The following is a 26509-nucleotide window of genomic DNA, read 5'->3' as shown; positions in this document are numbered from 1 at the left end:
TCAATAATATCTAAATTCATGCGAATTTATATCAATGGACATAAATCTCACATCTAATTTAATAATTTTTATTTAATATTTCAATAACGATTAAATTAACTTCTTTAAGACATCTTATTTGATAACTTTTTTAAAATTAAAGTGACTTTATCTTAAAAGTAAAATTTAAACTCAAACATAAGTGATCTTTTTGGGTTTCACAAAAGCATAGTCTTCATGTTCATATTCATTACAACAATTAATTAAGGACAAAATTAAATTGGTGAGTTAAGATTATTAGTATTGAGTTGTTGTGAAGAGACATTCATTAGTTTGAGCATGATAAGAAAAAGTAGAGGCACCACGACTGTTACCGACGTTGGAACCCTCAAACAAATTCGCGCCTTAATGATCGTTAATGGTTTCACTTCCAACGCTGGTCTCCTCCGAAAACTCGTTCTCGCCGCAGCCATGTCGATGGTTGGCCCCGCCGCTAGTGCCGCCGTGACACAATACGCACTCCAAATGTTCGCTCAAATTCCCCAACCAGACACCTTCATGTGGAACACCATCATCAGAGGCTCTTCTCAGAGCCGTGATCCCTTGCACGCGGTAGCACTGTATGCCCAGATGGACCGGCGTTTCGTTAAGCCTGATAACTTCACCTTCCCATTTGTTCTCAAGGCTTGCACCAAGCTCGTCTGGGTCAACACTGGTTCTGCTGTTCATGGTAGGGTTTTGAGGCTTGGGTTTGGTTCAAATGTGGTTGTGAGGAACACCCTTTTGGTTTTCCATGCTAAATGTGGAGACTTGAAGATTGCAACTGAGATTTTCGATGATTCGGATAAGAGGGATTTGGTTGCTTGGTCAGCACTCATTGCTGGGTATGCCCAAAGAGGGGATTTGAGTGTTGCACGGAAACTGTTTGGTGAAATGCCAAATAGAGATTTGGTGTCATGGAATGTGATGATCACAGCGTACACAAAGCATGGGGAGATGAAGTGTGCTAGAAAACTTTTTGATGAGTCTCCTATGAGGGATGTTGTTAGTTGGAATGCGATGATCGGTGGTTATGTGCTTCGTGGCTTGAACAGGGAGGCGTTGGAGTTGTCTGATGAGATGTGTAGAGTTGGGGAGTGTCCCGATGAGGTAACAATGTTGAGCTTGGTGTGTGCTTGTGCTGATTTGGGGGATTTAGAGAATGGTGAGAAGGTGCACGGCAAGATCATGGAAATAAGTGAGGGAAAGTTTAGCACATTGTTGGGAAATGCTCTTGTTGATATGTATGCCAAGTGTGGAAATATTAGGAAAGCAATTCATGTGTTTTGGTTGATAAGAGATAAAGATGTGGTCTCGTGGAACACGGTCATTAGTGGGTTGGCCTTTCATGGCCATGCTGAGGAATCACTTGGTCTGTTTAGGGAAATGCAGAGTACCAAGGTTTGTCCAGATGAGGTCACTTTTGTTGGTGTTTTGGCAGCTTGTAGTCATGTTGGGAATGTTGATGAGGGTAATCGTTATTTTCATCTTATGAGAACTAAGTACAAGATTGAGCCAAACATTAGACATTGTGGGTGCGTGGTGGACATGCTGGGACGTGCTGGACTTTTGAAGGAAGCGTTTGATTTCATAGCGTCCATGAAGTTAGAGCCAAATGCAATTGTTTGGAGGAGTTTGCTTGGAGCTTGCAAAGTTCATGGAGATGTGGACATGGCAAAACAAATAAATGAACAGCTGCTCAGAATGAGAGGGAATCAAAGCGGGGACTATGTGTTGTTGTCAAATGTATATGCTTCACAAGGTGAATGGAATGGGGCTGAGAAGATAAGGAAACTGATGGACGACAACGGTGTGACAAAAAACCGCGGCTCTAGCTTTGTTGAGGCACACAGTTGACGATCATCAAGTATTATGGGGTAAAATGGATGTTGATCAATTATTGAAATATCATTTATTCACTTTGATACGACACCAATTAATAGGTGGATCTAAAAATGATCTACATTCAACTCCACACTATGACACTGATAACCATAAAGTGAAACTTCAAAATTGCAGGATGAAACTAGTTTTGGCCAATTCATACAAAGATCAATTTGTTTCTACGGACTGAACATGATTGGGCGGAGATACATTTGATCTTTGAGGCTGTTCAGATGTTTGTGCCTGCAATGTTTCAAGTCGTATTGAGCACGAATCAATCCCATTACAAAGTTGTGTACATCTCAACATTTGAATTCGTAGCCTGGATGAGGATTGTACCCAATGCAGTTATTGGAATTTGGATGACTTTGCTTGGGGCTTGTATAGTTCATTAAGAAGTGGAGTTGGAAAAACGCATATGAGAAGGGACCAGAGTGGTGAATATTTGATGAGCCTGGACTTGGAGAACAACATGCATTTTATAGGCATTTGCTCTTCAAATCCATCCATGCACTAACAGTGCTAAATAGTTCCTTTTAAAAAAACAAAAATTTAATAGGAGTGTTTCTTTCTTCACCTTCATAGGTTCTTCTGCTCACCACACAAAACGGGAAAATACTTTTTTATCATTCTTGTGTCATCCCCATTGAGTAGCTTCGATTATATAATCCGAACACACATTTGAAAAAAAATTTCGGATTACGTAATTCAAAATATTACAGGGGTATTTTTGGAGGTGAGAGAAGAATATACGAAGGTGGAGGAAGAAAGAGCCTTTAATAGTTGCTAAGCCTATTTTGAGAGGCCCACTTGCAGAAAATGTACCTGATCAAGATAAACAAATCCATTGGTTAGAACTTTTCTTGCAACTGCTTGATGTATAAGGGTTCTGGTACCCTTTACACATTACAAACTAATATAACTTGTCTTTGCTGATAAAAAAGGCACATATTTTCGTTTCATTTTGGAAAAGTTGCTAAAGTTAGTTCTTCTTTGTTTGATAACCAAAGTGGAGTAACTGCTGTACTTGCTTTCTATATTGAATTTTTAGATGGTCCTTTCCAACTCCACAAAGATTCCCACTATTGGAAACTTTCTTCTGAAATTTTAAAGGATAAAATCAAATTGCAAAACAAATATACCTCTGCTCTGTTTCTTTCCATTCTATGTTCACTATTTTGATAACTTTTTCTCTTTCTTTGACTTTGAAGTTCATAAGGATGAAGTAATGTATAATTTTTTTAGTTATCATCTTCTATTTAGCCTTTCTAGATAATAATTATGTTTGTAAATATTTATGAGACAACTGATGCTTAATCAAGAATGGAACCACACTTGTAGGATATGGGGAAGGGGGCATATATGTCCCCCAAATATTTCATTTTTTAAAACTATTTATTTAAGTTTTATTATCTTTAACTTTGTATCAACTTCTTTGTTTAATTTTTTTAAAGTGATCTATTATTGATTAAAATTATTTACATTTACAATGCATTAGAAACAAAATCTTATTACAATTATTTTTTGAGTCACGTAAATATATAAACTATATGTGATTTTTTTATATACTTTTATAAAATAATTTATGATTCCTAAACTATATATGAAAACAAACAAAACAATGCATTGATTTGAGGCATGACAAGATACAGAAATATCAAATAAGTAACAACTAATTAATCACATAAAAGTGATAAAAACAGATACATGCTTAAAAGCTTTATAAGGAAATTAGACAGCAATAATAACCACAACTTGGAACCTTGTTACAAACTACATAATGAAAACAAAGAAAAATGCAGATGAACCTCAAATGAAATAAATTTAGCAGATTCAGCAAAGACTTCTCCAAATCATGTGATTATTCTCTCAACTACACGTTAGTCCACCAAACTAAGTATCAAGTAGTATGCATGGTGCAGAGAATGAATAAATTAACAGATGCATGGTAAAGGAAGTGGGTGCACAAGTGAAGATGAAAACGATAAAGGTGGAGGCGTAGAGAGTTAAAAAATGATACAAATAACGACGATTTCAGAACAACAGTCGTTATATACCCTTCAACAATACATATAACAATAGTCAAAGAACAATCATCGTTATTTCAAGATCAAATTGACATATTGTGATGATTTACAAGGTAACTGTTGTTAAAAATAAAAACTAATTACAAGTTTATCACTACCTCTATTTTAACAATGATTTTATAAAAAATAAAAACCGTCTTTATTAGTCATTTTTTTTTAGATTTTGTAATAGTGAATGAATGAGAAAGAGTTATGCATGAGATAGAAATAAATCTAGAAATGACAGCAAATTAAGCAAATGTGTCTTGAAAAATTTGAATAATGGTAGTATGAAGTATATTTGCATCTGTGGATAGAGTTGACTATATATTGAATATATAATATTCATCAAATATCTAACATGAGAGAAGGAGGACTTTGCGTAGCCATAGTTGACTTGCCGGTTAGCATGTGAAGAAGAAGATTTCATAGGTAATGTCAAAACAAGCTTAACGGCAAGTCATCCTTGGCTGCACTACAAGACCTCATTCCCACATGCAAGACAATTTAGATGAAAAGACTCATAAAATATGCTGTGACCAATGAAAATGTGGCCAACACTTTTTTTCCCGAATGGGGAAGACAACATTCTGAACTAAAATAAAAGGAAAAGGTGGAAAAGAAGAAGGCAATTGGCCTTGAGGGGGTTGGTTGGCAGAAAATGGACGAATGGAGTTTCTTTGAAGAGAACAGAAAGGTTGTGATTAGTTATTATATAGAGAAATTGGGTGAATAGTGTTGGTCAGAGAAAGAGTTAATGCATTGCTGCATTGGGGACAGCCCTTAAAGTGTTCTTTGGCTAAGGGAAATTTTGAAAAAGGAGGGTAACCTTAGGGTGGTCTTAGTGGTGGATGTGACCTTGCATGGGTGAAAAAGCCAATAAACACACACACTTCATTAGATGCATCCCCATCAACAATAATGTCTGAGTAGCTAGTTTCTCAGATCTCTTATTAAAGCTCATTTAAGGGAAGTAGCAGCTTTTGACCAAGTTGAAGGAACACCCTCTGACTAGGTCCCTACCCCTGAGTTGGGTGGAAGAATTTACTGCATTTGGCTACCACAGCATAAATATGTTGCATTGCCCAAACTTACTACATAATGCTCACTATCCCTCCTCTTCTACAATTATACTTCTATCTTTTCCTACCAACACTATCCATAAAAAAAGTTATTTTTAAATTTAAATTAATAATTATATCCTTTATTAAAACTAGTGATGTTAGATAAATCGAAATTAAAAAGTAAAAATCAATATGTAAAAGAACAATAATGAATTGATTAAACAACATGTAGGTTAAGTCCTTCTTCTTCCATTGAAAGTTTTAAGATCTAAAAGTGTAATGATGTTCACATTGAGGATTGACTTGATAGTAGATACAAAAGAATAATGATTTTATCAAATAATGTAGTTGTTTGAAATGGAGTGAAGAAAGTATTTGAAAGTGGATGTTATTTTATTTAATATGTGAAATTTGGTGTGAAAATGAGTGAGAGTATACTCTCTCTTTCTTCTTCTTGTTGCTTAAAATAAGAAATGAAGAAAAAAGTTGAAGAGTGGAGAAGTTAGTTTCCCTGTAAAAACGACATATTAATTTAAAAATAATTTTATTAAGTAATTCATACTCTATTGAATATATATTAAGATATCATAAAAAAATTATATAAAAAAATGGTTATTAAGAGAAATTTCAATAGATATAGATATTAAAAAATTATAATTTTATTTAAAATATAACAAACATATAAATTAGATACTTCATCCATGAGTAAGTATCTATAAAATATTATGAGAAAAGAAGGGTCTTGACAACAACTTAAAATTGTTGTAAAAGTTGGGACGCTTCTTTGTAAGAATCGTAACAAATATGTCCAAGATATATTTATCTTAGATATACACATGTATATCTTGATGTGAAGAAATAGTTATATCACTAATATGTATGTTTATTATATCAAATAAATTAAAAAGAAACTTGTTAATGTTATATAATAACTTTTCTTAATGTTGTATAATAAATTTTTAATATTATCAGTGATATTTTTTTATTTTTATACTAGTAAAATTTATTTTATTTTTTCTCTTCTCTTTAGTATTTTATGTTTCAAGTTTCCTCTTACGTCAAATTTATATACTCTGATTTGTTAAACTTTTATTGTAGGTATTATTAAAAATAAAATAAAAAATTAATTCATTTTATAAATAAAAATAATTATAAGTTAATAAGTAAATTATTAATAAAATGTGCGAATTTCCATAAGACCTGTTTAAGAAATAAAAAAAAAAGGATGATGAATTGAAAAGAAAAGTGCTTAAATTGAATTAAAAAAAAAATGCATATACATCTATAACTCACTTACGCCCATAATAGAAAAATCTATAAGTAAATTACGTTCTTAGCCACATATTATAACAATGTGTAACGCATTAGAAAACAGTGAATATATATATAATATTCTTTAATTTATAATATAATTGATTATTGTTTAAGATAACAAATTATTTGCTAAACTTATAAAATAAATAATTATTCTTCTGACTAATTAATTAAAAATTATTACAAAAATAAAGTTTTGAGAACATAATCAATTATTAAATGAAATAATAATTATCTACTAACCAAATGAAATCCAATTTTAATTAAACTCACGATAATATATTAACACAATTGATTACATGTTCATATAAAACAGAAAAAATATATATATAACTAGACAATATAGAAAATGTGATCATCAAAATAAAAAATAGTATACATATATAACAATTTATTTAACAAACAAATGAAACATATATAATAAAACATTTATTAAAAAGTAAAATATACAAGTTAATAGAATAAAATAGTTAAAAGTGATATAGATCCTAATTATTTAAAAAACCTTAAACTAAAATTCCTTAATAAAAAACTATTTAAGAATTTAAGCTTTTGTTATAGAATATAATAAATGCTGTGTACAATATATGCACCTAATATTCATGTCGGTACCAATATCAGCAGATTTTTATTAGACAGATCAATTATTAATTTCTCATAATTGCTACCAATAATATAATTATGTTGTCAATAGGTATATTCGCTTAAAACCTACAAAATTCAGAAGAAATATTCCCCTAACATGCCTCATCTCTTACTAATACTTCGTGTATTAGCCGAAACAAGAGGACACAAAATTAAAAGTAAAAGAAAGACATGACAAGATAAAATATTTTATATTAATAAACTAAAAATATCTTAATAGTTAAAAATATGATAACAAAAACAGAAATAAAGACAAAAACAAAATATAAATATGTACATACTTATTTATGTCTTTATCTTCAATTTTAAAAATAAGATATTACATATATATATATATGTATTCAATCAATACTAGAATTTTCCATTGAAATTATACTAGAATTCTCCATTTAAATTAAGAAAGATTCAAAAAATACCCATAGAAACTAGCTTATTTGCAATCCCAATAACAATAATAAATATCTTATATTTAAATCATAAAGAGGAAAAAGAAATATTCATGGTTGTAAATATTTTTCGAAATCTCAACTTTTTTATTAATAAAAAGCAAAATAATTCAACACAACATTGGAGTAAAATAAATAAGGGAATAATGAAATAAAGAAAAAAATGATAGATAATTCTAAAACGTGTTACTTGGCAGAACATTGGTTAACACTAGCTCATGTAAAGCCCTCGTTTAGATACACCTTCAGACCTAATAAAAAAGATAAATGTCCAAAAAAGATAAACTTATCCTTTACAATCAACTTTTTTTCATACACTGACTTACCAAATCGTATATTAACAATGAAACATACCAAGCTACCCTGAAAAAGAGGAAAAGCGATGGGAACAGCATCACAAAGAAGGATCAGATTTTCTCTATATTAATTTTTTCAAATCTAAAAATCATGGGAATTAGAAAATTCATAATTTGCTGCTGGCACAACCATGCATCGTATATAACCTTAAGCCATGGCTTACCTGTTCAATAGTTGAAATGACCTGGAAAAATGAGTAGCATAAGTGTGATTCCGCTGATTCAACTAAGTCCAGAGAATAAGGGTTGGAAAGAAAAACAATACATACCACAACTCATTTTCAATCTCCCACCATATTTAATATTGCTTGATTTCCAAAATCACGGGGATCATAAAAATTACATATGTTTCCATTTGATTAGTCCTTTTTTATCCAACTGCCTAAACAAAATACAAGGGAAACATCTAAAACAAATTCAGATCCTCCACGCTTTCTGTATTCATTACAGCTAAATTTCCAGACACGTACTCGGTAACGTTAATCAACCCATATACGATCTAGAGTATAGCACACTAATAAATGAAAAAATAGAGAAAATCCTAATTTATTTTTCGTTTTGGCATTTACCCTAGTCCAATTGGAGCACTAGCTCAATGCCTAAATAAATTTGGCCTTCAAAACTGTTTTTTCACCTTCAAAATTTCAAATTCAATACCAATTATCCTTCAGTAAGTACTCAATCGTTCCATACGCAACATACATAGACTATCCATAATCCATCTAGTATGAACCAAGCTTCCACCAAGAAATTAACGATCTCAAGTAAACAATTAGTGAGTTCCAAAATTGTACATTATCATCATGCCAGCATTTTGCAAACTAACTATCTTAATGGGTTTAATTTAATTTTTACTTCATAATAAAAATGCTTTCTTAGGTTAAATCTAATGCTTAGCTTGTAAAGTAAAACTTAAGGCAAGCATGGACGGTAAGATAAATGACTAAATGATACTGTAGTAATATTTTCCTCCTTATCTGATATCAACTTTTAAAATGAGCCTCCATAATAATGCTATCTAAAAACTAATGATATCTTAAGTATACCAATTAATATATTATTTTTTCAATAATGTACAATGGTAGAAAAAGGAAATTGAACTATTTCAGAAATAGTAAATTTTATTATGGATTAGATATTTATATTTACACTAATTTTAATAATTAATAGCTGATCTCATGATTCAGGATAAATTTCAATTCTCAATACTGAAAACATATTTCCCATGCAACAGTTTGAATCTCACAATCCCAACAGCCATGATTATATCAGCAATCGTAGACCATAATCACATAAAGCCTACTTTAAAGATCCAAAAAACTGTTTCTTTGTTGAAGGTATATTATCTATTATGTGACGAGTGGACAATAGCAAATGCCTACGAGGAAAAACAAATTGTCTTTACTGCCATAAAAAAATCAATGCCAAAGGGAAAATATTTCAAATCCGTCCCATTGTGGTACATAGTTTTTCAATTGACACCAACTGGAACCTCATCCCTCAGAAAATAAGACGCGCTAAATAAATTGGGTTTGGTAGGAAAAACCCAAGAAAGTTGAGGCAATAACTTATCCATGCAAAAGAATAACAATTAAGCTGAAATTACGACTGGGTCTAGAAATTAAAACAACGACCAGCCATGTTACTATATTGGCCATGAGAAGAAAAGACAAGAAACAAGATATTAATCTATTTCTGAATCGTGAAAGATTTTGCATAACTCCAAACGCACATTACCTTAGCCAAGAAAGCACTAAGCTTCAATACTACAATCAACTGCATATATAAACAAATATCATACCTCTAATTCCTCATATCTGAAGTACTGAACTACTTCCATAAATATGAATTATCATAGTCAAACAATGCAGCACACCCTCTTGCTTATGTCAGAGGAAGATATTGACACCTGCAATACAGACAGACACAAGCTCTACCAAATTTTGATGCATAAACACCACGTCAACTTTAACCAAGAATCAACATAAATTTAATTCAAATAACTATTTCATGGTGCAAGCAATAGTGAACTATCAGGAAAACAAAACCCAATAATAATAATAACAAATTAACAATATAGGTATACAAGAGTCAACGGTTTATAGCTACAAGGTGCTTCAAATCTAAAGATAACTGAACAGGAATTGAAAAGCAGCTGAAAAGGCAAGCCAGCTCTATATAGGTTCTTTGGGTAGCATTAGTTATCAAGCTTGTGAAATAAGGTAAAATGGACATGGCCAGTTTCACTAGTCTTCACATGTTTGGTCCTCTAGGTAGAGGTGTCAAGGTGGGCCATGAGTTTGTCAAACCCTGGTTCATCTGGTCTTCCGGTTTAGGCAGTAGGCATCAGGCTTCACAGAACTCAGCTGTTTGGATGGGAAGGGAAAGGCAAGAAAGGGAAAACAAGAGCATCAGAATTCTAAATGGTGCACTGGTCAGGTTAAGATATCAATCTGTTACATACTAATGTGAATGACCTATATTATAAGTTGCCAGATAAAATACAAAAATAATGAAAGCTGTAATCTACCTGCAGAGACCCATCATGTTTTAGTAAGCATGGTTTCTCCTCCGAGAAGAACCATTCTGAGTAGACCTGACAATAGATGCTAAATATCAGCATTGATGAGTTTTGGAACACTGAACGAGGGTAGCTTTCACTCAACATGGACCAGGGAAGGAAGACTATAAAATAATAATGATACATGGAACATAAAGAACTTAATTAGTTACCCATAGGCACTGGTCCGTCCCAAAGAATAACTTCCATATGCTCCATAAGCACCACCACCACTACCAAGCTTCAGATGGAAATCAAACAAATTAAGAAATATCAGTAGAACTGGAGAAGGTTTCACACTAAATTTTTATATGCAAATGTAAAAAATAACCTGTGAATTTCCATAGCTTCCATAACCATCACCAGATGCCAAATCACTTGAACCTCCATACCCACCAGAATATCCACCACGTCCATGACGTTTACCATCTCTGTCATAGTTCAAGCCATCTGATCCATCAACTGAAGCAGGAAGATATGGAAGCACTGGAAGGAATCCTGAGACAGCACGCTCCTTATCAAAAAGATTTGCCCTCAGCCGTGTAAGTGCTTGCACAAGAGCATCCTTGGCAACATCAAGGTCTCCGGAAATCTAGTCAACACAAAAATAAAAATAAAAACACCACAATTCAAAATTATAGGGCCTTGCAACTTCTGATAACACAGAAAACAAAATTACTAGTCAAATTAACAATGCCCCTTACCTGCACCATTTCATCATCGTCAGATGCAATTTTAGGAAGATTTTCCTTAGAAAGGATGCGTATGTTGGCTTTTGTAAGCCTCCTCATTTCAGTTACAATAGTCCCTCCTTTACCAATAAGGCAACCAATTCTTGAGGTCGGCACAAGAAGACGGGTGGTGAAAGAGACAATCCCTGAATCTCTTTCAACTTTCTCGCTGCAGCGGGGCAGCAATCGCACAGCAGCTTCTATTGTTGGTGAGAAAGAATCCTCAAAGAACTGCATCAAGACAATTTAAAAACCATCATAACTGCAAAAATCATGTATTCATAGTTCCATACCACACTTGATTACATTTAATATCTCACCTCTTTGGTCGAAATGATAATCAAACAGTCATCTCCTTCTGTTGCTGAACTATCAACTTTGATGGTAGCCCCAGAATCCTGCCTGATTTGATTTATTATGGCACCACCCTTTCCTATCACACCACCAATGTTGCCAGTGGGACAAACAAAGCGCACAGTAAACTCTCTCATAGAAGCTTCATCCCTTTGGGCAGGATACATAGACCGTGACCAATCACCAGCATCACCTTTATATCCTCCATAAGCACCCACAAAAGGAGCAACTCCAACAATGGGAGCCCCTGCACCAGGACCACCGGCTGCATACCCACCAGGAACTGCAGAAGCAAGCAGATGCTGAGACCGTGAAGGATTATCACGGATCTGAGCTGCAATTTGAAACAGAGCCTTCTTGACCACCGCACCCTCACCCGAAATCTGCACTTTCATAGCAAATAGTTAGCTTAAATCATTCCAGAACATTTCTTCATGAATTTCTCTACATAGTATTCTTGCGAAGCCCTATGTACTGTGCAAACTACTCATACAGTTGGTATCCAAACTTTCCTGTTATCAGCTGATCCAGCTATACAACAGATTGCCTAACCAGGGTTAAATTGCAATTACAGTCATTTATTGTGATCCTTAACGTTGCAAATGTGGTATCAATGCAATAACAGAAAGCAAAAATAAAATGACATTGTAGCCAAAATCAATCTTGATTGGTTGCAGACAAAGTTTTAACAAGCTGTAACCGAGATTTCGGCCAAAAAATATCAGCAGCCACAGTTGTAGCTGCATTTGACTACAATGTGAAGGATAGCATCAAAACCGCGACAGCAATATACAACCCTCCGTGCAGACCCTTTTCAATGGTATTCAGTTAAACCTTCAATATACAGTCTCGGTTACACACGTAAAATTTCTCAAATTAACGAATTCCAATATAAACAAAAAAAAAATCAACATTATTTTTAGTAAGATAAAAAATAAACCAAGAAATTATCAAATTCACCTGAACAAGTTCATCGGAGTTCAACGCACAGGGAGGCAATCGGTCATCCTTAAGGATCCGAATCTGCGCGCCGGTTTCGCTCCGGATGTTCTGCACGATTTGGCCGCCTTTTCCGATCACGCAACCGATCTGATCGGAAGGCACAAGAAGCTTCGCAGTGACGTGGTTCCTCTCCTCATCCTCGTCGTCACGTGCGTCCTCTGCAATCACACGCTGGTGAACCCTAAACAGCGCGTCCTGAGCAGGTGAGACCAGATCGCCAGTGTCATCAATTCGGTTGGTCTCCTCGGAGGAACTGTGAATAGTGACGACACGCTCATCACAGCCAGGGAGCGCATCACCGATGCGGATCTTAGCCCTGGTGTCAGCGCGAAGCTGCTTGACGATGTCGCCGCCGCGGCCGATTACGCTTCCGATCTTGCGAACGGGGCAAAGGTAGCGGAAGACGGTGTCCTCGGCTGTTATAAGAGAAGAGTCATCTGCGGCGGGGTTCCGGCGCTTGTTCTTGGAGCCGGCGTCGGAATCGGAGTGGGAATGGGAGCGCTTGCCGTAGGTACTACGTTGACCGGTCATCGCAGAGAGTGGGCACTGTATTGTGCTATCGCCTACGGTTACGTACGGTTGCGAGAGATAGAGAGAAGAAGAGGAGTGGTTATGCGCGCTAGGGTTGGAGATTTGTTTCAGACTCCTTTTATATTTTTATGTGATAGATTTTTCGCCGCCTTCAATTTCTTCCTTTATTTATTTATTAGCTACTTTTATTGTTCGTTTTCGCCTCATATTAAGGCTAAAAGAAATAAAATATATTAAGCTAAATTATCTAATTTATCATTACCTTCTTTATAAGTTTTAGGTTAATCCTTCATTTCAAAAATATTTTAATATTTTATCTTTCAAATTTGGAACAATGTATTTTTTAATATAGTTATTATTTTTTATTTTAGTTAAATTTTCTCAATAAAAAAATCAATCGCATATTCCTTTTTATTTCAAAATCCTATCATAAAATTGTTAATGATGTTCTTAAATATTCATGGAGGAATTTTAAATTAATTCTAAATTATTTTTTCACTTTCCTAGCTCATAAAAGTCTCCATTTTATGACATCAGTGTCCATCACATATGAAAATCTACCTTTTGTAACAAGAAAATCTTATTATGACAAATTATATAAATGTATTTTTTTACCATATGAGAGCAAAACAAGTCCTTGGTTATGCCCAACGTAAATACTAACTTAATCTGAAAACAAACTTTAAAAACATTCCGGAAGGTCAAACGTTTAAATATATAACCGCATATAATGTACTTGGCCTAGGAAGAAGATGGTACATAATGGAAAAAAAACAAAAAAATAAGGTTGTTTAAATAAGTAAAAGATGAAAATTCAAATGAAATAAAAAAGATGTGAATGAATTAATTGATATAATAGATTTTAAGAAATTATAAAACAATATATTTATAAAATAACTAAATTATCCTTGTTATTATAAAATAATTTTATTAAATGTTAAATTATAATTTTATCATTAATAAAAAATTTAACTTTATTATTTTCATTATTATTATTATTTATTCTAAATTTATTATATTTATTATTATTATTATTATTATTTATTATTATTATTATTTATAATTATATTATTAATTTATAAATTTACTTCATTTATTATTATTAAAAAAATTACTTCACTTATTATTATTAAAATATTTTATTCTGTTTTTATTAATGCTATATGTAAAGGGAATCCTTACTTGCTATAAATTGTTTTCTTATTTTATCCTTGCTTAATATTTTGTTTTATTAATTTATTTTGGTTATTTGAAAATTTTAGAAGTTAATAAAACAGTTTTTTAATTTTAAAAATTTATTTTATTTGTGGTCATGCAGGAGAGTGGAAAGATTTATTTTTCTAATTAAAATAGTTATGAGAAGCACTTTTGAATGTATAACAGTTTTTCAAATTTAATATCAACTATTTTTTTAGTTTTCAATTTAAGTAATTATAAAATGACGAAATAACCAAAATAAGATAATAAAATAAAACAATGATATAAGGATAAAAAAAAAAGTTGTGTACGCACAAAATGGTTATAATGGACCCCTTATGTATACTGGCGGGAATATAGGCATTTACGTGGTATCCGCATATGGTAAGTTTACCAATTATTCAATTTGATTTTTTTTATTAAATATAAATTTTAATCAAATTAAATAATTTTTTACTATAAAGATTATCACCAATAAAAACAAACATAATACGAAGCACTAATAACATTTTTGTCACTTGCATTTTTTATTGTTTGAGTCAAATGTCAATTTCATTTTTAAAACAATATTTGTTTGTTGTTTCTCTTTCTCTTTTAAGTTATTTTTCGTGTATTCATCTTCTTTCTATTCTTAACATTTAGTCTTCAAATTTGTGTTTGTTGTTCTAGTGTTGATGTTTTATCACTTATACTTTTCATTTTGTCATGTAATATATTAAAATTTGGAAAAATAATAAACATTAAAAAAATATTTAAAAATTATAAAAATTCAATATTTATATTTACTTTTAATTGGATAATTTTAAAAATCTAAATAATTATTTTAAATAAGATTATATATTTTTTAATACTATTTTTTGATAAAACCATAGTAAAGAAAACCAAGTTAATAAATAATAAGATAAACCTAGAAGGACATTGATATATTAATTTCAAGTAAATTTTATATTTATTAACAATATTAATTTATCTACAAATAAATTTATGTGATATTTCTTTATCATAAAATATGAAATTGATCAATTTAAATGTAAATGATAACATTATAAAAAACTTTCTTTAATTGATTTCATAAGACTGATTTTGTCTATGAAAAAACTCACATATTACAACACAATAAAATTATAACTATTAATAAAACATGAAAAACATACTATCAATTTATTCTTAATCTTTATTTCTCTCCAGTTGTTTTTTCTTTATTTCTTATTAATTTTATTATATTTTTTTTAATATATCAGTTTTTCACAAAATCAAAATGTTGTTACAAAATTTTACATTAGTTAATTATCATCAAAATAATACAACACTAATGTTATCAATTTTCTTACAATCTTTATTTATCTTCACAATAGTTTTTTATTCTAAAATATATCTTTATTAAATTATTTTGATTATACGATTGTCAAAATAAGTATTTAATTTAATTTTTTACATCTTATATCTTATAAGTAATCTTATATATATATATTATTTATAATGTATTATATTTTTAAGATGTACTCAAAAGTTAATTTTAGTGTTTATAGTTTATTTTTTACTTTTAAAGTATAATCAGACTAAAATAAAAATAAAAATACCATGTATATCATAGGAATAAATGTACACTATTTTATTTGAAAATTTTTCTTTTTTTCTTTAAATTTCACTTTATATCCATATAACAATCATAAGTATTTTTTTTTTAAGTTTTGTTTATTCGAATAGTTATTATTAAAATCATATAGTATAGAGAAACTTAAAAAAAATACATAGAAGATAAATTTATAATTTTTTTTAATAAAATAAAACATTGATATAAAAATAAAATATATAAAAAATTATATGCACAGAAAATAGTCAATAGTTATAATGGGAAATCTCATATTTATATATAAGTATTGATAATATATACATACTATTGGTAACCTCTCTCTTTCATCATAAGTGTTCTTTTATTGGTGCTCACCACAAACATTTTTTTCTTGCAGTGTGGAGGTCCATTTGTTAAGAGAAGGTATTCATTGATGGACTCAACTTCCTGGTTTCATTTTGTGTTAATCCTCTTCCAGTATGGGACCTATTGTTACTGTGAGATATTGCAACTAAGGGATAAGGATTGTATGATTAAATAAAAAAAATAAACTTTAAACCTAATTTTATTTCTTAATTTTAGTCAATATAGAATCTCTAACCAATATATTTGGATAATGGTTGCAGTGAAACCACGAGGAAGGAAACTTGGATTGGGGGATTCGATAGTTTTCATTGCGTTGGTTTTGATAATTTACAGCTAGTGTAGTTAATGTGCAGCTCACCTATGTATAAAATTGTACTAACACTAACGCACCTAAGTTGTCTACTCTTTTTATTATTCATGTTACTTTTCTTTTTTATATTTAATTTAGTTAGTTAGTTAACAATATATTATATATGTATATTAAAAAAATTGCGCCGATGGTTCTTTTCGTATATGTAATGTCAATGGGATCGCTTTAAAGAGTTATATTTATTAATTGTTAATAAAGAGACTCAATAAATTTAATTAGAATCTTAGTTGAAAAATATGGAAATTTTTGCTTATGATATTGGTTGAGAAAAATATAAATTATAAGGATTATATCATATTAGATAACAATGGTGTTTTCTGATACTAGTTAAAGTTTGTTCCACTTCCAAAACATAACATAATAAGAAATCATGAAATATCTCTCTTTGAATCACTTCTTATTTCCTTCCTTTATCACTTTCATCATTCGTATATTATGATATCACAGGATATGAATTCCTTTGTCAAAAAGATGAAAGAGAAGTTTCACAACCACAACTCTGATCATAAATCCTAATATTATTTTGACGACAACCACGTAATTTGGTCAATGGTCAAATTTATGAATTTAATGTTTACCACCCTTTTTATCGCGATTAGCATGTTCACAAGGTCCTCGACGGTGGAAAACTATGTGAAAAACTAAAGGGGTAAAGTCGCTTGTGAAATTTGATTGATGTGAGATGATTTCATTTGGCGATAAGACCTTTGATTTTGTGTTCTTTGGTGATTACTTGTTTGTGCACTTGGTGAAGCAAGTGGAGTTTGTGGCGGAGATCAATCAGATGCTTAAATCAAGAGGGTTTGTATTATTTTGTTTTGCAAATCCTAAAAATATGTATAGTTTTAATTGGTTCATTTATTTGTTTAATTGTTTCAGAAGTTGCATGAAATAAAATAGCTACAAACACAAATTCATTTTTTAACTTAGACAATTGTTAAATAATAACATGTAAGGTAATTTAAATTGAAACAAAATAATAAGAAAAGAAAAAGAACTTAAACCGATTAGACACAACTTATGTTGTAATTTATTTATGGATTTTTCACTTGATAAACCTCTTCCCTACTCAATTTAGGTTGAGGGTCCATGTTGTAATTAAAAAGGAATGTAATTTATATAAAGAATTGAAAAAGATTAATAAATAGATTCAATAATAAATTTTAGATTTACTCTTCCGATTTTTAAGTATGATTTTTTTACAAGTCTATTATATATATATTTGCATTAGTTGTTTTTTAATATTCTAATTTATTTTAGCCTATCAATAACAAGTGTTATGGATTATTGTTTTATTTTTCCTACAAGTATTGAATAATTGAGTATTTAATATAAAAAATAAAATCTATTACTATATCTATTAATTGACTTTAAAAAATTATAATTATTGATAAATTTAATATTATTGGTGAGTTAACTAATCAAGTACAAATGTCTTGTACTTCTGTGACGTAACATAAATATTACTCTCCCCATTTTAAAACAATATTTTTTAGTTGACTTATTAATTTTTAAGATATTCTTAATTAAATTTCTACTTATTATTTAAAATTTGTATATTTTTCACTTGTTTTGTTATTTTGTTTCGTTATCTTGTTTAATTCTCTTCGCATATTATTTTGTGTTAAAACTAGATAACATAGTTGTGTGGTTAACACGACTAAAGTAAAAAAGAAAATAAAAGGAAAACCTAAACACAATTTTGGAAGACTACGAAACATGTTTGAGATTAAATAGTATAACAAACTTGGAGCTGGAGTTGTGCATGAAGGTAATGAATGACATCCAACAAAGAGGTTTATTTGTGGAGCATTCAATGACATGTGGCTTTTATTATTTTGGTTCAAAGTGATAATAGACAACTTGTTCATATGAGATTGAAAATGAAGTAAAAATGAAAACGTGTTAAACTATGATAAAAAAACAAAACAAACAAAACAAAAACTTAATTATAATGTTAGGAGATTGTGGAACTCGAGTAGAATTGAAGTTGCGTCTAAAGGTCGTGAAATAAAAAACTTACAACCAACTTGATTACTTTTGACTCTAACCCTCATTCTTGACTACTTTTGACTCTAACCCTCATTTTGTTGATATTGTTTTTAAAAGTCTACTGTTTGAATTTTTGTTTTATTTTTGTTTTTGCTTTTATTTATTCTCATCCAACAAATCACATGATAAATACAAAACTAATGATTATAAATGTTTTTTATAAAAATTTAATTAAAAATATCTAAATTTATTATAGATTTTTTTTTTTACTTTTCCATATTGGTTTATTAACCACAGTATATTTAGTTTTTTAGAATTAAAATTCTAACAATAATTAACAGATAATTATTTTTATTAAAAACATTAAAGACTTCAAAAGTATTTGTTTAATATTTTTATATTAGATAAACATTTGCGTTTAATTAACATTATGCAAAATCAGTATCATTATTGATATGCGAAGATATAGAAAAGTATATCATGCATATTTTACCTCGACAAATCTAATTCACATTTTAAAATATCTATTATAATAAATTAGAAATATATAAAATAAAAAACTTAAATATGAAAGTGTAATACCGGATGATCGAGAAGTTCGATATGGCCGAATAGTCGAGAAGACCGAATAAACTATACTGACCCGAACATAATTCATAAGCATATAATTAACTTTAAATAAATCACACTTAAATGATAAACCGCGATTAGGGGATAGTTGAGCCCTCATTTGGACTCACATGCAAGTTTACAAGAGTTGAGGTTCATCAAAAAAGTATAAATAGAAGAGGGGATCCCAACACTAAAGGTATTTTTTCACTTTCTAGTCACCTGCATATTGTAATCAGTCTAACTTGATCGTTGAATTACCTTCGCAGGTATCCTATTCAACTCGAATGATTGGATTGAGCAGAAGACCATCAAACCTAAAAGCCAAAAAAACTTAGACCGAAGAAGTTACTTCGCAAGATTCCAACATAATCTTACAAAACAATAAATATTGATATTATTCAATAATATTAAGAGTTTCATTAATTAAAATAAACTAAGCAAAATAAAACTTTTAAAAATACATTGATAATACCTTTGGTAATATATAAGATATAAGTTTTGTACTAATCAAATTTAAACCATATAATTTTATTTGTTTTGGATATCATCTTGAGGATATTTTCTGATCAAATTTAGAATTTTATTTCAATTATTTATATTTGATCAAATGTATCACGTATTACATACTACAAAGATAAAGTAAGACAAAAAAGAATGACATCACACATATCTATGTAATATTTTATAAATTTCTCATGAATTAATAATACATGAATTATTGTCTTTTAAGTTTTTTATTTAATTTTCATTAAGTTTTGTATAAGGTTATTTAAGTCTTATGCGAAAGAGGTTAAATATGGCATCGCAATCACAGTGACAATCGCAACCCAGATAATTCTTCTTCACATATTGTGATAGGAAAAATATCCTCACACTTTCTAGAAAACCAGACGAAGCTAGAGAGTGGCTCCGATTTCGCCCTAAGCAAGAATCTCACATCTCGAATCTCGCATCTCGCATCGATCGCGGTTCCACCGTCGGAATCTTGAAGTGATGTCAACCTCGAGCCAGCACCAGTTCCGATACACTCAGACCCCCTCCAAGGTGCTGCACCTTCGCAACCTCCCCTGGGAATGCTCCGAGGAGGAGCTCAGAGAGCTCTGCAAGCCCTTCGGTAAGATCGTCAACACCAAATGCAATGTCGGCGCCAATCGCAACCAGGCTTTTGTTGAATTCGTAACTCCCTCTTCCTTCTTTCTCTTCTTATTGTTTTCAATCGCTCTTTAATTTTAGGGTTTTAAGCCGTGCATTTATTGATTCGTGACAACTTCAGCTCTGAGTAGCCGGCTATGGCTTTTAGAATCCCCGAATTTTGTTTGCTATCGTGTTTTATTTCACTCTTTTGCTTAGGGTATCGGAATTAGGTATTTCGTTTATATCCATTTTTTTCTTCTCATTTTCACTGGTCTCACTTCTGAAATAAACGCGTCGATTGTTTTACATTTTAAAAGATACGGCTTCGAATAACCTAAGGATGACACTCGCAATTGCGTACATTTATACACTGTTGTCGATGCATAAATTTAACCAATCTGCCCTATCGTAGTGGATTGGGCAAGAAGTGTGGATGGCTAATTAAAATAAACCATTGATAATTTCGTAAACCAAGAGTTAAGATGTTAACCGTTCTTGTAAGGAGTGAAATTTTGGAGAGATTTTTTGTTGACAAGGGAAAAATATGTTCATCATACCGTTTTTAGCGGAGAGGTCCGTATTGTGGATATTAGTGATGACCAACTATTACTGCTTGTTAGGATTTCTAGTAGAGGTCTGGTCTTCACAGCCTTGGAGCACCCATAATGTATCTAGGCGGAGTCATAAGTCTTGTTGCTTGAATTAACTCCACCATGTACCACTATGGCCGTTCAATTCTCTTTTAGTTGAGATAGAAGCTTTCTCCTTATGTTTAGACTGGACCTTAATTATATTGTAAATAAATATTAAGATTTTCATTTCAATACAAGTGTCTGGACTATAAACTTTTTGTTTTTGCTACTTTTCGTCAGTTACTTTCTCTTGAATCTTAATTTGTATTTTAAGTGTCTGCTGAGTGGTTGAGGATGTATTTTGTTTTCTTACGTTGTGATACCTGGTATTTTTGTATGATTTTGCTACTCTCATTACTGAACTCTCAAGTTAAATGCTTTGCCAGGTAGATCTAAATCAAGCCATTTCAATGGTTTCGTATTATGCTTCATCTTCAGAACCTGCTATGGTTCGTGGCAAAACTGTTTACATTCAGTATTCTAATAGACATGAAATTGTCAACAACAAAAGTCCTGGAGATATTCCTGGAAATGTCTTGCTGGTAACTATTGAAGGTGTGGAGGCTGGGGATGTGAGCATTGATGTTATCCATTTGGTTAGTGCGACTGAGTTTTATTTCATTTCTCCAGTTCATTTTTGTGTGTCTGTGATTTTGCAAGCTTCTTGTTTGATTAGAGGATGTGGAAAAAAAAAATCCCAATCCCAATAAAAGAGGGTTATTCTTAAAGTAAACATCATGACAACTCCTAATACAACAATCATATAGTAACATATCTGAGTTTTAATACCTTTTATTTCTATACAGTTTCCTTTTTTTTATTTAATAATATGATCTTTTATCTTTTGCCCTTGTTATTTAGATTTAGACAGAATCCTGACCTGATTAAATCATATGTCAATTTTACTGAAATCGGTTGAACCACAGATGGTGATCTCATATTTAGATACTTTTGTTGGAGACAGTTTGGAATATTTGTCATGTACGTCATACACCTTTCTATGGTCACGCATATAAGTACAGGTGTCATTCTGCACTTATTTCTTATCTGTTTGGAACTTATTTTTCTTTCTTGACATTGCTTTGTGATTGTAACATCTGTGATGGTTTTTTGGATTGTCTGCTGAACTATATAATCATCCAACATTTTTATTTAAGGAATAACCAAACAAAGATTAAGGTGAAAAGAATATGATGTATGAACTAGTTCTTTACTCTTTATTCAGGTGTTTTCGGCTTTCGGCTTTGTTCACAAAATCGCAACATTTGAAAAGACTGCAGGTTTCCAGGTTAGTAAATTATCATTGCAGTACTTCAACATGTCTCTTCCTGGTTCAATCATAGTGTTGACAATGTTTAATGCCTTGCCAGGCTCTGATTCAGTTCACTGATGCTGAAACTGCTTCTGCTGCTAGGGAGGCACTGGATGGAAGAAGCATACCAAGGCAAGTAGTGTTTGTTTATTTTCTTCTTATTCTTCAAACCCATCTTTGATTTGGCATAGTCTGATAAATAATAAATTTGCTAATTTACTTATGCTTTGGTATGTAGATACCTGCTACCAGCCCATGTTGGTTCTTGTAATTTGCGTATTTCATACTCAGCTCATAAAGATCTGAATATCAAATTTCAATCAAATCGCAGCAGGTAATGATTGAAGTAAAGACAACTATCATATATTATTATTTAGTTGTTTTAACTTTGTCTTCTGCTCAGAAACTCGTGCATATTGTGAAAGCTATTGCATGTTATTTTTGTGGTGTTCTCTATTTTGCTAATTGATACGTGTGCTTTTATCCTTTAGGGCTTACTGAAGCTTGGTAGTCAGGATACAGTTGACTTGCCTTGACCACTTAGTAATTTTCTTGATCATTTTCCAACTGTTTGATGCATTTACTGTCAATATTATTGAAACCATTGTTCTTATGTTATTGAAATGTATTGGCAAGTTTTTTCTTTAGTGGGTTTTGTTATATCATGTTGACAATTCAATACTAATTATTTGTAGCTGTTGTTGTCAATGTAATCTGGTTTGCATCTTTGCTCCGGAGGCTACTCTGATGTTTGCATAATTGTATTCACCATGTACTGAATTACAGTTGTAGAAGCAGCTTCTACTTGTGTCATTTTAGTTTTTCACAATGATTTTTTGTTACAGCTGAAATTATTGTTTTTTGTTTGTCTTGGAGCTCTAAATTTGATTTATTGTTTCCTAATCCTGGTCACAATATAGAGGTCAAGAAATAAAAAATTTGTAATTGCCAAATCTCGTTACCTCTATGATTGAATTTATTTTTTACATAATATTCTCTATTTCAGGTGAACATTTCTGTTAAAACAATTTGACATAGTGACACACAAACTCCAAGAATTTGTTAGGGAGCCATATTTACATGAATAATCAATAAGCATGTATTGTGAAATTAGCGTCTCCTCTATTAGTCTATTTAACAGGCTTGTCTGCCACTATTGTGATTTAAAATTTTGCCAGTGAAACATTTTGGTTCCATGCCTCTAGACTCTAGCGAGATCCCTATGTTTGTTAATGTGCCCAATTGGTTTTTAAAGCTTTGATTGACGCATAACATTTTCTCAACATGCACAGCTCAATTTCTATTTTCTATGTTTTTACTAATCTTCTGTCAATAATTAGTATTATTTCCCCATAACATTTCAGGGACTACACAAATCCTATGCTTCCTGTTAACTATACTGCTATTGAGGGGACAGTACAGGTATTTTGTTGTTTTATGCTTTAATACGTTCTGCTTTTTACTATTAGTATGGTTTGACAAACATATATTCTTCAGACGGCTATAGGCCCTGATGGGAAGAGGAAAGAACCTGAAAGCAATGTGCTTTTGGCTTCCATTGAAAATATGCAGTATGCTGTTACCGTTGATGTTCTCCATACAGTAAGAATTTGTGTTTTTCTGTAAAACTTCCAAATTTGAAGTGATTTATACTCTACTGTCTAACAACAGCAATCTTTACAGGTCTTCTCTGCTTTTGGTACTGTCCAGAAAATTGCTATATTTGAAAAGAATGGTCAAACTCAGGCACTAATTCAGTACCCTGGTATTAATCTTATTCAACTGTTACTCCTTGCACTAGTACATTGTGTCCCATGCATGTGTATCGTACGTATATAAAATATTAAAATTTATACACCTGCTTTCGCCTAAATGAGAGGTTCCTTTTGCCTGTAATGGATTAGGGAACATTAGTGTCCTAGGAATAGGAATACAGTGTTTATGCGCTTGTGGTTTGACCGTTTTGTTTTAATTCTGTTATACATCTCATTGTTTATTGTTATTATTATTTCATTAATCAATGGTTTCATTCTTCCCCACCTAATGTTGAATGTGGATAATATTTCTTACTCATAGGTTGACATTAATTATGGTTTTGAGATAAGATGCATGTGCCCATATTTTAAGCTTCCTTCTCTAGTATTATTTTTGTTACCTGAAGATTCCTTATACATCCATTGTTCTTTTTCATTATTTTCATATAATATTTGATTGTTTTGACAATTTTTTTTTTCACTCAGACTTTTGTGCCCTAGTCTTGCATATTAGGGTCCACATCATAGGTTACATTGAACACATTGAAAATGTAATTTCAGGGAATGGAAGTGGGTAGCAGTATATACTAGCCCTCCCATCCCCTGTTTCTTGATATAACATTTTTTTCTTGATCGTGGATGAACATTTTTTGGCAGATGTCATGACGGCGGCAGCTGCTAGAGAAGCTCTAGAGGGGCATTGCATATATGATGGTGGCTATTGTAAGCTTCATCTATCATACTCTCGTCATACTGATCTCAATGTAAAGGTATAAAAATATGTGTTTTTGAGTTAATGTTCATGAGTGGAAAAATGAAAAAGGGGGAAAATTAAAGATATCCTTAGAAGCAATGTGGACACTTGATCGGAAAGAGATTTGATTCTTAAACGTATGCTTCTTGACACTTGATTGACCTACCTTTTATAGTAATTTGTTCAAGACAGTTGAATAATTATCCCAATTCTGAGTATTATATTATATAATACGTTTTGATTGTAGGCTTTCAGTGACAAAAGTAGAGACTACACAGTGCCAGATCCTAGCCTGGTTGCAGCTCAAGGTCCTGCAACAGCTTGGCAAAATCCACAGGCTGCGCCTATGTACCATGGTAGTGCTCCTGCTTATCACACTCAAGTTCCGAGTGGGCAATGGGATCCATCTCTGCAGGCGGTTAGACCCAGTTACATATCTGCACCTGGTACTTTTGCAGCTTCCTCACCTCTTGCAAGCAGCCCCATTGGTCATAATGCAAATCCAACGGGAATCGCTCAGTCTGGGGTCCCACGCAATGTAAATTTACAGCCCAGTGGTGCTCTACTTTCAGTTCCTGGTTCCTCACCTCTCGTGCAGACCACCCAAGCTGCTCAAGGATTGGTTCAGCCAAATGCAAGACCTGGTGCTGCTTCACCTCCTGCTCAACATTATTATGCTTAGAAACTCAGTTTTACAGTTCACCGTTACATGAATGAAAGGAAAATGGTTTTGGTGGAAGAAGAATGATAGTATGATAAATTTGTTGTTCGGTTGGGAATTTCATCAGCATCATCATCGTTGTTTTTTGAATGATGTATTTAATTTGCCAAGAAAGCTTCAAAATAGTTAGTCTCTTACTTGAAATTGTCTTCCATTGAATGAATACTCACTAGGAGTGGAGGTGTTAAAATATCTTTCTCCGCTTAAGGTAACTTACAAATAACAAAATCAAATTACGGAGTACATTACCATGTGGATTTTGGACAATTCAGTTTTGTCCTCATCAATAAAAGCTGGGATTTGCTTCCTGCACTAAATCAATTCTAACCTCTACCTAATAACTGATATATCACAAAAATGTTCTCATTAATTTTTAATTAGGGGTAGGGGTGCAGATCAAAATGAATTTCTGATTGAGTTTCTAGAACATTTTTAGAATATGATTTTAGATTTCCATTTTATGAAAACATTTTTCAATTTTGACTTTTTAATTCTAACTCCAAAATACATTGCAAGGATATTTCCCCCACTTCTCAACGTTAACTGAAATCATTGGCATACTAATAAAATGAGAAAAACTTCATTTTAAATCTCAACAACGATTAGCTTAATTGCTAGAATTATACAATAACGATGTGCTTGTATTGTATGTAGCCAAAGTAGTTCAGAATTGTTTTTTTTTTCTCTCTTGAATGAAGTTAGTTTCTCAGTTATTCTCTCTGACGCATATATGGTTAAAAGAACATTTTACACATCCTTCAATTTATTGTTCAGTACAATGATCTCGTATGGTGAAGCTTAAATTGAAATTTGTAAAAAAATTAAAGTTCATACGATCTAAACTTAACCATCTAAATAAATTTGAATTTAGATTGTGCATGTGCGTATGCATGTCCCTTCACTTGGGAACACGAGAGGGAGAGTGGACATATTTTTATCATATTTCATTTGCCCATGAAAACCGAATAGATGAGTCCAACGTGGAAGCTTCTCTTAGGAAATGAAACTATAAAAAGATTAATCTAATTTGTGTACATAATTGAAGGATAATTCTCATCAAACTATTCATCACCTCTTTCCTCTACCCTAGCCTTCAATGTTATGTGCCATAGTCGGTGAGA

General features: G+C 31.6%; 3 protein-coding genes across 8 annotated transcripts; 2 read left to right on the top strand and 1 right to left on the bottom strand.

Moving 5' to 3' along the window:
- The first annotated feature begins 238 nt into the window (after window positions 1-238).
- LOC137826804 (pentatricopeptide repeat-containing protein At5g15300) lies at window positions 239-2864 on the top strand. The gene is made up of 2 exons (XM_068632938.1): window positions 239-1895; window positions 2038-2864. The coding sequence occupies exon 1, from the start codon at window positions 319-321 to the stop codon at window positions 1873-1875; it is 1557 nt and encodes a 518-aa protein (XP_068489039.1). The 5' UTR covers window positions 239-318; the 3' UTR covers window positions 1876-1895; window positions 2038-2864.
- A 4725-nt stretch (window positions 2865-7589) lies between these two features.
- On the bottom strand, window positions 7590-13148 carry LOC137826882 (KH domain-containing protein At4g18375-like). 4 transcript variants are annotated; one of them, XR_011083607.1, is made up of 8 exons: window positions 12399-13130; window positions 11405-11821; window positions 11058-11315; window positions 10685-10945; window positions 10527-10594; window positions 10324-10389; window positions 8063-9702; window positions 7590-7978 (listed from the first exon to the last, which is right to left on the bottom strand). XR_011083607.1 is itself a non-coding variant. In XM_068633038.1 (7 exons), exons 1-6 carry the CDS (start codon window positions 12969-12971, stop codon window positions 10344-10346), a joined length of 1623 nt encoding a protein of 540 aa, XP_068489139.1. In that variant the 5' UTR covers window positions 12972-13130; the 3' UTR covers window positions 7590-9702; window positions 10324-10343. The 4 variants fall into 4 exon arrangements, 2 of the variants coding, with proteins under 2 accessions (XP_068489139.1, XP_068489138.1); XR_011083608.1 differs by having other exon boundaries at window positions 9595-9702; XM_068633038.1 differs by having other exon boundaries at window positions 7590-9702.
- Window positions 13149-19821: 6673 nt separating this feature from the next.
- Window positions 19822-25532, top strand: LOC137823503 (polypyrimidine tract-binding protein homolog 1-like). 3 transcript variants are annotated; one of them, XM_068628672.1, is made up of 10 exons: window positions 19822-20257; window positions 21234-21443; window positions 22073-22135; window positions 22218-22291; window positions 22398-22493; window positions 23524-23581; window positions 23657-23761; window positions 23843-23924; window positions 24571-24683; window positions 24915-25532. In XM_068628672.1, the coding sequence occupies exons 1-10, from the start codon at window positions 20075-20077 to the stop codon at window positions 25347-25349; spliced, it is 1419 nt and encodes a 472-aa protein (XP_068484773.1). In that variant the 5' UTR covers window positions 19822-20074; the 3' UTR covers window positions 25350-25532. The 3 variants fall into 3 exon arrangements, 2 of the variants coding, with proteins under 2 accessions (XP_068484773.1, XP_068484774.1); XR_011083137.1 differs by having other exon boundaries at window positions 19874-20257; window positions 24571-24804; XM_068628673.1 differs by having other exon boundaries at window positions 19874-20257; window positions 24571-24636.
- The last annotated feature ends 977 nt before the right edge of the window (window positions 25533-26509 follow it).

Source organism: Phaseolus vulgaris, chromosome 8 (assembly GCF_000499845.2).
Source record: "Phaseolus vulgaris cultivar G19833 chromosome 8, P. vulgaris v2.0, whole genome shotgun sequence".
Taxonomy (NCBI): Eukaryota; Viridiplantae; Streptophyta; class Magnoliopsida; order Fabales; family Fabaceae; genus Phaseolus; species Phaseolus vulgaris.
This window is presented reverse-complemented; position numbering and strand designations above follow the sequence as displayed.